Here is a 15,745-nt window from a genome sequence, read left to right on the forward strand (position 1 = left end):
TCAAGTAAACTTTATAAAGTTGTCCAAAGTACATAAGATCAAAGAATGAAAAAACAATAGAACTTTAACGTTTGTAATTTAGCAGGGGATTAAGAGAGAAATAAAATATGAAGAGAAAGATAGAGAAGATAGACGGGTGTGGAACACATTTGTTATTCTATTTTTTGTACCACTTTATGTACCATCATTCGTTAAAAAAATTATTTAAATTAAGATTATAATTATTAAATATTTTTTTAGTTAATTATATTTTTTGACACATAAAATGACACAAAAGAGTGAGATCATATATGGATACTATGGAAATTGAGAGAAAATGAGTGAGAGGATGAGAAGAATGTGTGCATAAATGTGAATACTGGTCTCTTGTGTTATTGTCAAAAAGAAAATACCTCCCAATATATTAGTTATACTATATTATCAAATATTTTTTAAAATTAAATATTATATATTACACATATGGCTTTAATATTTTTTAAATTAAATATTGCATAACATGGCAATATATTTAAACATTTCAATAATATTTGGATGCGGTGTAACGTATTATTTTGACACATATATATACCATAAAGTGAACGTATTTTATATTATTATTCAATTATATATTATAATATGTATTAACTTATGGAACTCTTTACAAGATTAATAATTATTTTGTGATTCAAAAGGCAAATATTTTAATGATGGGACATTATATAGTTATTCTAATAAAAGTGTAATACCTATCGACGGTTAATAAAAATATTTATATTTCAATTAATATATTATTTATTTATATTACTTGTATTTTAAAAATCAATGATGTACTAACCGTAAAAAATCTCTTATATTATTGATGTATATATATTTTTCTCTTCTAATAAACTAACTGCATTAATTATAATATTTAATCTTTTGAGTAAATTACAGCTCAACACCTTGAATTTTGATGAAATTACAGAAATCTTTCATTTTGCTCTTATACAAATCAACACTAATTTATACATGTACATTACAATGGTTACCTTTACAAGAGTGATAAGTGTAATTTTATAAATAAAAATGATGATAAATATAATTAAATTAAACAAAAACATGGTATATTGTGGAGACAAATCCAAGTAGTATAAAAGTCAATGTATAGTCGTTATTTTTGGATCGTTACAAAACGACATGAGAGTGGTTTAAACAACATCTCCTAATAATTATTGATGTACTTTATAACGAATCAAAAATAATAAAGATACATTGACTATGATACCATTTGGACATGTCTCATCAATATGTCATATTTTGCTTAACTTAATTATATTCATATATCCTCCAAATATAATCAGTGTAAAATGTTATATAAAGGAATATATTGTATATATATTTTGTTTAAAAAATTATACTTATATCTCCTACAAATATAATCAATATAATACATTATATAAACTAAAAATGATTTACTAAGTATAAAAAATGAGATAAAATATTTATACAATATCAATAAAACTTGAAATTTGCAATTAATTTTAGCCTTTTCTATTGAAAACTGAAACTGATATTCTTTTTGTGGGGCCATTCAGTTGGCTAGAGAGAAAATTTATCATCAAGATTTGTTTTTATATAGGAACAACTAAATATTCTTATTAATTTTCATACCTACAAAAAGAAATAGTATATATCATTTATAAATAAATTATTACCATATAATATATGTTACTTTCTTATAAATATGAGAATTAGTGATAAAATATATTATTTTTCAACATAAAAACAATAGAAAATTAGATTGACACCTCCTAAGTTTTAGCAAAATTACATAAACTACTCCTCACTTTTTTATGCCTACACAAACCCCCTAATTTTTATACTTCCATTACATGATCACCTCTGCATGAGAAATAAATGTAATATTTTAAACAAAAAATGTGATAAATGCAATTAAATTAACCAAAATATAGTATATTGTGGAGACAAGTCTAAATAATATATGAATCAATACTTCTTTATTGTTTTTGGTTTTGTTACGAAAAAGTATAACAACGATTTAAACAATATTTCTTTCGAATTGTTGATGCATTTTGTAACAAAAAATAACGAAGATACATTAATTTGTATATTATTTAGACTTGTCTCAACAATATAACATGTTTTGTACTTTTGTTTAACTAAATTGTATTTATCATATTTTTATTTAAAAATATTTTACTTATTTCCACCGGGGTGATCAGTGTAATAAAAGTATAAAACATGATATATTGTAATTTCACTAAAACTCAATGAATGATATATTGTAATTTCACTAAGAGTTTGTATAGTATAAAAAAAATGAAAAAATAATTTATATAATTTTACTAAAACTCAAGGTATGTAATTGTAATTTGCTCTAAAAAAAAAGTGAATTGATAAGTTTTGTGGCAATAAACATCTTTACCACACCACTGGCAAAGTCATCATTAATATATTGTTAAAAATATCTGAGCCATTGACTTGTGAGGCTATCTGTTAGTGACTATTTTAAACTTGATGGAATTGTAGATGATAGATACATGTCTGATATCGTATGTCATAAAAATGATATATATCACGTATAAATAAATTATTAATAAATAAAATTTATACATGTAATTTTTTATATTGTATAGGAGGATGTGTGAGACAATATATAATTTTCATATACATTTTCTGCTATACTTTGTGCATTTTTAAATAGAGGGTGCATCTCACGTACAAATCATGTATGAGCAAACTCCATAAATAGGGCTATCTGACCTAGTTTAGAAGTGAAGAATGTAAGCTACTAAACAAATAAATATCAAATAAGAGTATGTGATTATGTGATGTTAGACTTCATAATTTCATTTCTGCATTTATTTTTTCTCCTCATCTACTTAAAGTTTTTTAGAGGATTATCATGACATTGATACTAAACATTTCTTTCATTAGGAAACTATTATAATATTCTACTTTGACTCTCATAATGTTCTACTTGATTATTTTTTTAAATATCATACATGATTAAGGATATTAAAAATTAGACTTCAAGTTTTTAATTATGGTGCTTATTTGGTTGATGTTGCTATTAAAAAATTATATTGCTTTAGGCGAAAATTGTTGCTTTAGCTAACTGATTCAATCTACACGATCTAAACTACAATTTAAGCAATTCTAGCTTAAAAAAACTCTTCTTACCTTTGTCATTAATATTTTATAAGCTACATGCATTTGAAAAATAATTAAACATAAGAAATCTAACTAATATCCTAATATAATATCCTAATATAATTTAATATTTATATTTAATAGTTAGAAAATTATATACTTTCTGACCATTTTATTAATTTTATATTTTGTGACCTATGAAATTAAAATTTTATAAGTTTGACATTCTAAAATTTGAATAACTGATCTTGTAAACAAAGTTTGCCGGAGAGTGTAATTCACTTTTACTATGATGTTCAACCACTTTTAGTTAAAAAAAAATTTCTTATTGTTGTATATTGTTTTTGGTTCACTGTTGATATTTCCCAGCTGGTTCTTTTTTATTTAAAAAAAAGGTATATTGCACTCCTTGAAAAAAAGTACATCAACGCCACAACATATATAACCACTAAACTAATACTAAATGTTATAATAAGAAAAAAAATATAGTTTATGTATTAAATGTCAACATTTCATCCATTATTGTGTGTTTATATTTGTTGACCCTCATATGAATATAATACAAATAAATAAAAAATGGTTTATAGACAATGTAATTTTTTACATCAACTCTTATAATAATGATATTAAATAGTTTAACCAGTTAGCAATGTGTTAGTCTAATAATTTAAGATTTTGTTAGATCATTAGAATGATCAAAAGATTAAAGGTTCAATTCTTAAAAGTGACATTTGTTAGAAGGGATAGACACGAACTCTGAAATGAACTAATTTTTTTTTACCTAAAAGGATGAATAGATTCCTATACCTAAAAAATATAGTTTAACCAACATTTTGTATCATGATCAACTATGTTAATTAGTTAGCTTCCCATAGTGCAGCAGGAGCACTTGTTGGATTCCATAAGTATCATTCTCGGTAGAAAAAACTTAAATGAAGACGCATGTATCATATCATATTTGAAGACAAATACATTTTATGGTTTTGGATGTTATTGTTTAAAATTAAATTTAATTAAAATTAAAATATTAATATATTATCATTATGTCATTGTTTGTCTCTATATGATTTTGTGACTTTCGTCTCCATACAAGTCTTTCTTGGAGCACCTCTCACCCGCAGAGGGGCGTGAAAAGGCCTTAGTGGTAATATATGCAATTTCATATCTTGGGTTAGACTTTAGATTTTTCTGTACAAACTTTAAAATCTAGTGAAGCCAAATTATAATTTATTTTGTTTTAAATTGAAAAGGAGAGAGGATGGCAAAGAGGTAAGGGGAAGGGTCCATTAATTTTTGTAAATAAGATAAAGTCACTGCTTTTATGAATTGGTTTAATACTCATTAAAGGATAATCTCTAATATTGTGGAATCCCTTTTTAAAGTCTTTTCTATTTAGCAAAATTATAAATTTAGTATTCATCCAATAGCGTTTTATGTGTGTTAAATGTTATTGAATCTATGGCGAAAGGAAATCAACATTGCTTGGTAAAATAAACTTTGTTGAATATGATAGAAAGATATACATTCAATAACAATTGTTTCGTTGAGCAAGGTTGAGTGTATAATTCAAATTAATACATGTTAATAATATTTTATAAAAATAATGAATATGTAAGATATATTTCATGACTCTGAAATCTTTACTTTTTCTCTAACATCCTCCAAAAAAATAGCTCAAAAATACATCCTCAAGATAATTTTTTAATTAAAGTACAGGTTTCCTTGACAATTAATATTTATTTGTATTGTGTATATTACAACTTTTTGAATATTGTAATTTGAAAACTTAATTGGAATAACTTTCCTCAGTTATAATAATATTTATACATATATATTATATATAAGTATCATAAGTTGTGGGTAGAATTGTATTGTTGACCCTTGCCACTGCAAGCATCATAATATATATTTTAGTCATTATGATATGAATTATTTTATGATTAAGAAATTAAATATTTTTTTAATTTGATGTGATTAGAATATGGTTTAATGTGTTTGTGTTGCATGTCAATGAAGCCGCATTATTGTAATTTTTGTGACCCAACACAATTGAGAGTGATGCGGTAATGAAAGTCACCGCAAAAAGTAATATCGAAATTGTAATATATAATATGGTCCTCAATTTGCCACGCCTATATATGTATTTGGAATGATTAAATGAGAACAATTTCCATATAAACTTTCAATAATAATATATTTGGGCCCTACAATCATATATAAACAATTAAAATTAAAAGTTAATTATTAATCATATAATATACTTTCTTGAGTAATACAACCTTAGGATTTAACTATGTGACAGTCATGTCCCTACTGAGCTTCTTAGCTACTATTGTCATTATTATGAAAGGATTGTAACAATATCTACTATTTTTATGATGTGACAATTTTATTTTTTATATGTAATATAATGACATTTCTATCCATAAATGTAAAAACAAAATTAATAACTTATCTCTTTATTAAAATATTCTTTTATAATGGTAATGATTCTTTTGGTATTGCTATCATGAAGAGGGTTGAGAACGTGCTTACATTATAGCTATATTTCCCTTTTATTTAATAGCATCCTTGGCTTATGCAACTTGTGCTTTGTTTTTAAGTCATAGACTATTGTCATAAGTAACGTATAAGAAAATATTTAAACATTCATTTATTATTCCTCTAAGAGAAGATAAGACCAGTCATATTCAAAATTAACGTTCATTCATTCCTTAGTTCATATTATTGGCCACAATGGAGATGAACTAAGTCCTGGAACAAATTTTATTGGTATAAGGACAACTTTCAAGCTTTATTCTAAAGTGAAATCAATTACATAAATCGAATAATACTATAATACTATATTATAAATCATTAACAAATTTTATTGGTGAAGCTGAAAATTTAAACACATGATTCAAGAAATAGCCTTCACAACTATACCATTCAAAAGACAAAATAAAACATGGAAAAACGCACAAACTCCCTATTTTTTTATACTATCAAAATTATCTTTTCACCTTATAGGTAATAAACTAATCCATTTTAGGGTTTATGGATGTCTCTCCCAACAAAAGTCACTCACAAGAATCGAATATTTAATATTTTGGTCATCATAAAGATTAGTAATTATCTTGTAGTTAAACTTCTTATATTTGCTGGAAGATAATAATATGTATGAAAAACAATTTTAAAAAAATTACTTTAAATATTCTTCATAAATCAGAAGTCAAATAGGTTTAAACCAAAAATACAAAAAAAGTAATATAAATATACACCTTCCTAGGATTAGTCATGCAAATCAGCTGTGTGTATAATAATTAATAAGTCAATCATTATCAGACTCTAACTTCATGCTAATATGTCTCTTTCCAAACACCCCTTTAGGTTTTTTTTAGAATTTAAGACCTTGTTTGGGAGACTTATTTTGAAGGGGAATGGAAAGAATGGGAGGGCTTATGATGAGATTCCCTTATTTGAGAGTTTGGTTAGAGAATGGGGAGGATTATGGAGAATTTTTAAAACCCTCCAAAGCCCTCATTATACCACTTTTTGGTGTTCCCCCAAATTGGGGTTTTTTGGGAGGAAAACAATGTTAAATACATAATTACCCGTACTAATGTTTTCTAATTATATTTATACACATTTGTTGTACATTATATAATACATACCATACTATTGATTTTTTAAAGGGAGGGTAAGATAATATTTTGTATTACAGTAACCCTCCATCCACCTCCTATCTAAACAAGGGAATGATTTACTTGAATTTGTCTTCCCTTTTCTTTCCATTCCTCCCCCGTCTTTATCTTCTCACCCCTCTTTTCTCTTTCTCTCCTAACTTCCAAACAAAGCCTAAGATACTAAGTTGATAGTGACTTACCATAAATTGTATTTGTTACATGGGATAACATACAAACAGGAAAGACCTAAAAATGTAGGTAATGAGTGGCTTTCTCTAAAGAGAATAAAATGTTTTTTACCCTATAAAAAATTTATCTCTTTAAATTTACTAATTGTTTGACATGTATACTATTTTTTCTTTTTATGTCAAACATTGACTAAATTTAAAGAAATAATTATTTTATAGTATAAAGAGATATTTTATTCTCTTATTTAAATCCACATGAATAATATAATTCTCCATATGGTTACCAAAAAATGTGTCACTACTTTTCAAGTGTTGACTTAAAAAATAAAATAAAGTTTAGTTTCAAAAACATGAATTATGTTAACCATTCATTCATATTTTGGCATAGTAATGATTAAAAGATAGTATAAATATATTTTATTATATGGATCAAGATCCTCTCCGATAGTAAGTATGAATGATGAGAAGTGACAAAAGAAAAAATTTACAGGTTCATATTTTAATTTATTCTTGAATTAAAAATTTAAAAAATTACAAAAAAAAATATTCTCCCTCATACTCCAATAAATTCAATTATTATTACCTAGTGTAGTAATTAAAGCTCAAAAAAGTCATTATAAAATTTCACTTGAATTCCATTCCAAATGGTGGAAGAAACTATCAAATCAATTTCAAGTCCAAGAGAACATGGAAGAGCCTAAGGAAAGTGCATAACTAGTGCAAGAATTACTTATATCAAAAAGTTTATGTCTCTATATTCCAAGCAGTCAAGTTAATCATATTTTTACAAGTAATAAAAAAAATTAGTTAGTTAATACTTTTGATTAGATTGGTACATAATAGGCCACAAAATCTTGTAATAGGATATCTACATTCCTATAATCCTATATAATCTTCACTTCACCAAATTTTCTAGCCCAAACACTAACATAGCCCAATAGTGACTTATACCAAATTCCAAGAAGAGTCTTGTCTCTCAAATTCATGAGTGTTATTAGATTCAAACCAGTTAATAATTCAGTCAAGATACTGAGTTAATGAGTCATTGGTTGGACTAATGAGTCAATGGTTAGACTGATCAACATGGTTTACATTAAAAATTCTAAAAGTTATAATATTAACTAACAATAATTAATAACTTTAAATTGCAAATTTAAAAACATTATCATACCTAATTAAATAACCAACAAAAAAAATATTTTACTATTATAAAATGTTGTAAGTAAGTTGAAAACATTGTGAAACAAGTGGTTACCTAGTCTTATAATAGCTAATTCATCAACAAAAAGTATCAACAACTTCCATGTAAACTAAAGCAAACCAAGTAGGGAATGGGGACTTGTCTCTATTTGACAAAATGGTCTTCCTAACATGCATTCTGCAATTAAAATGGACTGAGTGGTTTACATGCAAATTCTAAAATTGATAACAAACCTTGCATGGGATGGGCCTGAGGTAATTGATAATTTGATATTATACCTCCAAAAACCTAAATTTTTGCTTCAAGGAGCACAAATATTGTCTCAAAGTGTGCATGTTTCATTTTTTATTGATACGAAAAGTAAAATATGAATTAAATATATATTAATTTTATATTTTCATGAAATAAAAAGTAAAATATATGAAATGATACGCATTATGAGATAGAAGATATGCTCCATTATTTTATAGGATGCACCTATCAAACTCTATTAACCTTTAACAAATAATGCTAATGTGGGTAAATTTGGCTAGAAATGCAAAAATGTATATGTAATTGTCTTCTTGACATTTATTTGCTTGACACAAATTTTTCGTTCTTAAAAGAAACAATTGAGAAGTAATTGTCTGAAATGAATTTATAGGTTCACAAATTTATCTATAAAAATAACTCAATTTTTTTGTTGATAAATTTTAGAATTCTATTATATGTAAAACTTAAAAGTGTTGTGAGAAGGAGAAATTCAGCTAAAAGTGTTGACCAAAATTACACAATCTCTTTCTCCTTCCATTTCATATGATTCAAGATGCTGAATCTTATACTTTAGAGTAGTAGAAGAATTCTAGCTGAATTTCTCCTTCTCACAACTCTCAGCAATGGATTAGAAATAGAGTGTGGATAGGCACAATGTTGTGCCAATAGCTCTACCCAAATGCACGTGGCAAACTTTCTTAGTGTCCGTTTGTGAGTTGAGTTTTGAAGGGAAAAGAAGGAAAATTGGAGGTTTGAGAGCCATAAAATATACTTCTAGAATGACTCTAAAGTCTTTCTTTTTCATTCATTCTCTTCCAAAACTCAACACGCAAATAAACTCTTAATGATAAAGGCTTTTGTTGTTGTGGGATGATCATGAAGGCTTAAGTTAAAAATCAATAATATTCACTAGTGTAAACAAAATGAAGAAAATTCATATTACAGAAGCATAGTACAGTGACTAGGACTTTCAGAAAGCCCCAAATTAAACCTTCTTTTTTACATGAAAAAGATAAAATAAGATGAAAATTCTTTCACTATATGTGAATGGATTAAGCAGTTTAGAAAGTGATTGGTCATCCAGCCTGATAAGAAATTCAGTGAAAAAAATTACACTGACCACAAAATTTAACTTAATTACACAACACCACAACTTATTTAAGAAACTACACCAACTTTTGTTGATGTTTATGTTAGTATCATTACACCTATCCTTAAACAAGGATGATTAAATTACACTGATCTCAATATAACTTTTGCAGCAGTGGAGATGCTGAATATAATGAAGTCAAATATCAAGAAAAGTCGATGTAATCGCTCGAAATTAAATCCTTTAGGGAGCTGCTAGTCACTCTTATCAAAGTTCTCGAGTAAGAGTTTTAAACTCATTCAAGCAAGATTGGAGTATCTTCTGACGCTTCTGAAGATACTCTTGTTCAGTTTGCAGCACATCTATAGCACCAGGAGCAACAAACATGTCCATGAATTTCTCATCATTCAGAGCAAACAAATCTAATCCAAGAGCAACCAGAAGCCGATCTCGACTGTACAGAGCAAGCAAAACAAAGAAGGCATTTTTAAAATGAGATTATGTCTGAATTGGAGTGAGTAAAAGCATAACTTCAACATGTAATCAGATAAAGGACAACAAGGTCTACAACAGTAACTGTTGTATTTACCAGGAAAAAGTTTTTCACTGAGTAATTAAATGTTGAATAGAAAATTTAATGGAAAATTTAGCTTTAACTTCCGGAGGATCCTGAATGGCAATAATATGTTTAAAAAATTGATTATTTAAATTCACAAGTAGCCATTATTTACATAGTAAAAAATGAAACAAATATAATTTGATGACTCCTGTTAATTTGTCATTGTGATAGGTGATGGGTCAAAACTCAAAAATGGTATGATTATCTTATCTTGAAGGTGAAGTATGTGACTGAAGAGATCTCAAAGTAGGACATAAAATAGTATTGGTTGACGTATTTCCAAAAAGGAAATTCTATATGGAGTTATGGCGACTATAAAAGAAGAAAAGAAACAGTTAATCCCCAGCAAAACCATTATATTGCATTTAAAGTTATGCAGAAAAGTTTCAATATATCACTGCAAAGATCTAAGTAAATCTAATGGTGCAAAAGGATGGCGATTTTGTATATGTAAATTGAAAATTTTCATTGCTTGTACTTGCATAACATTAACCTTTCAAAGTGCATCACTGTGCTATCACTTAAACTAAAATATTCAGCACCCGGCAATAACATGGGCATATACAGCAAGGATAAATAGGTTTTAGAAAAAAACAATGAAACTTACCAAGGTGTTAGGAATCCAGAATTTAATGTTGATGTCACACCTCCCTCAACAAGAACCTCACGTAAACGTACAAAATGCTGGGCCGCAGAAAAACAGATTTCTGAATAAGCTGATCCTGTTCTATCCCCATTTCCAAATAAAAGACCACCATTTTGAACTTTATTATGATCAGAAATTTTCCCATTTTCTGTCATTCTAGACAACCTTTTTCTTGGTCCCATGTCATTGCGAATTCCAAGCTCTTTTCTACTCCCCCCATATACCGGATCACCTGGCTGATCAAGCGACGGGGTTTCCGGGATTGTCAAGTGGTTTTCAAACAAAGTGTCTCGGCCTTCTGCAGCTTTACCTGGGGTGGTGTCTTGTGTGTTCTTCTGTGGCGGTATATTTTCCTGATCTCTCGTTAAGTCGTAGGAAGCTGAGCTCGTATCACTCAACTCAAGAAAAAATGAAGAGGCTGATGCCTGGCTGAATTTTTTAATAGAGGGAGCATTTATGCCATAAGATGGTTGAAAGTCATTAACATAGAACACTTGTGAGTATGGGCTGGTAACTGAATCAAGTTGGTGCCTAACTAGTTGTTTGCACTGCTTAGCAAGATCCTTTATGAAGCGATTGTAAGCACACCTTATTGCAGCATGAAAACCTACATAGCCATCCATGTCTCCTGCTTTGCTCCCATCTGCATAGATATAAATTTGAAAAGGTTAGAATCCAAGAGTAATGACGAAAAGGGAGCAAATACCAGAAACTGACATAAAATGAAATTAACTAATTTTCCCTAAACATACGATAGAACAAGCTAGTAAGGGAACAATTTATTGTTGGTGTTTATTTCATTCAGGAAAGACAAAACATTGTTGTGCCTACAAAAGAGAGAAAGGTGATCCCGAAGGCATGCCATTGAGTTGTGACTGGAACCAGAAAAAGAAACAACTATCCAACATTCTATTAGTCAAGAGTAGGAGATTCACCTACATTCTGATTCATGACTGTGGTGTCTTTCTAGTGCCAAATCAAACGAGCTTCCTAAAACAAAAGCAAGCCGATCACAAGCAGAGTCAAGAAGAGGAGCAAGCCATGATTTAGCAGCAGCACGTGCAATTTCGGCAGCCGCCTCTGCTATTCCTCTTCCCCCACCACGGCCAGCATGGGCAAGTAATATATTTGCAACCTATAAAAAAGAATTTAAAATTGAAAGAAAAAAATAATCTATTTCCCAAGTAAGTAGACTGAAAGGTAAAGCACCTTTTCCCTTGACACTTGTGGGCATTCAATGGAATATGCAGCACAGCAAAATTCATGTATAACCCTCTCAAAAGCAGCTCCTCCGTAAAGACGAAGAGTTGCATTGGGAGGATTTATATCTTTAATGACGCCAGGCCATGCCCCAATACCACTTTGAGATTGCTCCTCTGCTGTTGTTTTCCCCCACAGCTCAGGGGAAGGGTCTGCTGCACCATCGATAAGTGCACCCTAGACCAATGGAAAACAAGATAGTGATTAACTTGAAATATATGTCCATCACCGTCAAAACCATTTTCAGAAAAGAAGCTGTGAAGCTCAGTTGGGTAAATAGATTTCAAAGAAGTATAAATCCTAACAACTTAGGTCAACATGTTGAAATTAAGTGAAATTTCCAGTGTTGGCACTTGGTAGTAATATACATCATCAGTCAGAAGAGACATTGAGTGAAAGCACATGCAACTTCTGCTAAAAATACATAGCCCAGTGAAGAAAACGTCTTATAATCGCTCTTGCAATAAAATAAGTTTTGTTACCAACCATCAGTATAATTGATGTCTATATAAATGTATTTCGTCATAACAATCACCCACCACATGGTTGCTGATCGAAGCTGTGTACAACATTGCGAATTTCCGAAGATGAGCAACATCTGAGGTGGCCTGTATTTTTGAATCCAGTCTAGCAACTTCAGCAGTCACATCACTGCATCGCTGCTCAAGCAATGCAAGAGTTGCTGGTGCGGCTTCTTTGTATTTCTTCTGAAGCTCAGACTCCAAATAATCTCTCAGACAAGCAAAACCAACATGGGAAATAAACTTTTCTTCATCAAAACCCCCCTTGACAACCTCACGGAGATGATGAAGAACCTCTGAGTCGACCAACGAAATCTGCCTGCGGAACTCATCATTTGAAATGTCACCCTTGTCTTTTGGCAGGGCCACAAAAAAAGGGCGAGTATTATCTCCAAGGTAACCACTTGCACTCAAATAGCGATCCACTTCCCAACGATCACTAAATTCCTGTGTGGAAAAGATAGATGATTATCATCACAACAAAAATATTATATACTTTTCATATTCTACTACCTAAACACAACTTCCAAGTACCAGTGGACCACATTCTCTTGAAGATTTTATGAATCAATTGAGAGGTGTCTTTAGGGGCTGCCAACCAAAGAAATAGACCATCAAATATAACTAATGTAAAAAACCAACGAACAACTTCATACCCTGAGACGATTATCAAATTTGGAAACAACAATCACAGTCCGTCTAAATGTTGGATCAATTTCACGAATGGAGTCCAACCACAATGATGAGCACCACTCGACGCTACTTTGCTGAAGGAACAATAGTATGCGGTGGGGAGGACTAGCCAATGACTTAACCATTAAAAGAATTTCTTCAGGTGTGTTCTCTGGTTCACCCTTCTTAGCCTGTCAAACAAGTTTCAAATGATCAAGATACAAATTAGGATAACATAGTGATTACCAAATTCCTTAAAACAATTGCTTCCAAAATTTAGTTCTTCAGGATGAAAAAAAATCCCACCTGGTCTTTATCCTTAACAATCTAAAAGGGCATTCAAAACGGTCATCAGTAAAAATTATTAATCCTAATTTGATCGGCATTTCAAAATTTTACGGACGAAGTTAAATAATTTCCATTTCTTGATATTAAATTGGGGAGGGGCTTATTTATTTTTCTCGAAGACAAACTTGGGTATTTACTCAATGTCGAACATTATGAAATAAAAAAAACAACATAAACCACCTTAAGAACAAAGCCTGGTGTGTCAATAATAGTGAGGTTGGGACAATGCATGTATTCAGCTCTCATTACAATAGGCTTAGGAGAAACTGACGCCTTAGTTTTCTTCAAAAGCGCCTCTGTTCTTGATTTAATAATGTCAGCAATGGCAGATGCCAAAACCACAGGGCTCCCATACTCTTCTGAATTCTCCTCCTGTCTTTCCAAAACCCAAAGTTTCAATTTATTTTTCATTTTTGCATAGTCAAAATCATTTCCACACACAACTACAAGTTACAACAAACAACAACGACAACCAAACCTTTTCAAATCCCATCAAATCTGGTACCCGATATGGACCAAATGATGCTATAATTTCCTATAAAAAACTTGTCCATAGAAAAATCATTTATATTTAATATTTCTTAATAGTTCCACCTATAGTTTTTGCATAGTATAATTACATGGTTCAATCATTTACCCTATCTAAGCTGTACCAAATCCAGCGTATCATCAAAGAAATCATGCAATAATAATGTAAAAAGTGACAGGCTGCATATAAAAAGCGGTACCACATAACATGTAACTATGTTGAAAAGTCAAACTCAATTCCGTACACAATTACACACCAAAACAAAAACAAAGTGATATAGCATATGTCATGATTTTACGGGTCAAAAAGGAAAATAACTTATCTACTGGTCTTGATATGCGGAGATACTTTATTCTCGTAAAATAATTCTTAAATTGAAACAAGAGGAAATTGAAGAGTAATTATTAAGAGAGACCTGAAAGCTGCAACGAGGTTGGAGAGCGTTGATGTCATGAACCATTTGGAGGATAAGCGGACGGCGAGTTCCCATCTCCACTTCACGGACATTGAAGCGGAAGCCGAGGAGGGCTTCGAGGAGAGAGCTCTTACCGTCTGATTGGCCACCGATGACGACAATCTCCGGGATTGGGAGCTTCTCACCGAAGGCCACCGCCGCGGCCTGGAGGCGGTTGTAGGCCTCGAAACGACGGGAATTGGAATGGGAGGAGTCGAGGGAGGTGTTGGTGGCGGCGAAGGCCATTGATGGTGGTGGTGATTGATAATGGGAAACAAGTGAGGGAAGGTTTGAAACTTTGAATTTGAATTTGACAATGTAGCCGTAAGAGGTCATTCGATAAATAAAAGGGAAAATAAATAAATAAATAAATACCTATAGTATATCTTATAAGTAGTTACCAATTAATCAACCAATTTTAAATGTGAAACTTCAACTAATCTTAAATATATTTACCGACTAATCACTTATCGGGACTGTAAAAAGCTCTAGTATGTCTTATAAGTTTCCCAATTAATCAACCAATCTTAAATATATCAAAAAAAAGTTAAAATATTCAATTTTGGAGTAATTTTGTTGAGATAAGTATTCACAAACTCCATAAGTGATTAGTTTCTTATTAATGATAATTTGTATTTGAAAAAAGAAAATCCATAAAACCTCTTAAATTTTATGTCTTTTATAAGTACTTACCGTAAACTATTTTTTTACTAATTATTCATTAAATTTTAAGCATGCATCATGATAATATTAAACTACTAATAATTAAAAAAAATGCTCATTTATTTTTTAAATTTTGGCGTCATTATTATACAATTTAATTTTTTAAAAAATCAATATTACTCCATTCTCCCATTTTTAAATCTAAAATTTAATTATCATCTTTTTAATCAATTTGCATTTTTACTACGATTTCTTCCGACTATTGATTTTGGCTAACATACATTATTATAGTATTGGGCCTATTGTTATTCTTGTGAGTCTAATGGTAGTGATTTTTTTATTGGTCTACTATTAATTTTAAGGGTGAGCAAGACCCGGTTCGACCTGTAGATCCGTCTCAACCCGTTGACTTAGGGACGAGTCTGACTCGTCCAAATAAATAAAAAATATGCACTCGATTAAAAGCAATAGACTCGTCGTCAAAACAGGATGGGTTCGGTTTATG

General features: G+C 30.0%; 1 protein-coding gene across 1 annotated transcript; it reads right to left on the bottom strand.

The window, feature by feature from the left end:
- On the bottom strand, nucleotides 9,538-14,838 carry LOC109356087 (dynamin-related protein 5A-like). The gene is made up of 8 exons (XM_019599425.1): nucleotides 14,539-14,838; nucleotides 13,775-13,966; nucleotides 13,231-13,437; nucleotides 12,593-13,021; nucleotides 12,003-12,230; nucleotides 11,733-11,928; nucleotides 10,755-11,436; nucleotides 9,538-9,982 (listed from the first exon to the last, which is right to left on the bottom strand). Exons 1-8 carry the CDS (start codon nucleotides 14,821-14,823, stop codon nucleotides 9,796-9,798), a joined length of 2,406 nt encoding a protein of 801 aa, XP_019454970.1. The 5' UTR covers nucleotides 14,824-14,838; the 3' UTR covers nucleotides 9,538-9,795.

The sequence above is a fragment of the Lupinus angustifolius genome, chromosome LG09, assembly GCF_001865875.1.
Source record: "Lupinus angustifolius cultivar Tanjil chromosome LG09, LupAngTanjil_v1.0, whole genome shotgun sequence".
Taxonomy (NCBI): domain Eukaryota; kingdom Viridiplantae; phylum Streptophyta; class Magnoliopsida; order Fabales; family Fabaceae; genus Lupinus; species Lupinus angustifolius.

Coding starts and splice junctions, on each gene's coding strand:
- LOC109356087 (XM_019599425.1), bottom strand. CDS start 14,823: ATGGCCTTCGCCGCCACCAACACCTCCCTCGACTCCTCCCATTCCAAT. Junction 13,022..13,230: donor AATTTGATAATCGTCTCAGG/GTATGAAGTTGT, acceptor TTTTCCACACAG/GAATTTAGTGATCGTTGGGA. Junction 9,983..10,754: donor TCTGGATTCCTAACACCTTG/GTAAGTTTCATT, acceptor TGCTCTGTACAG/TCGAGATCGGCTTCTGGTTG.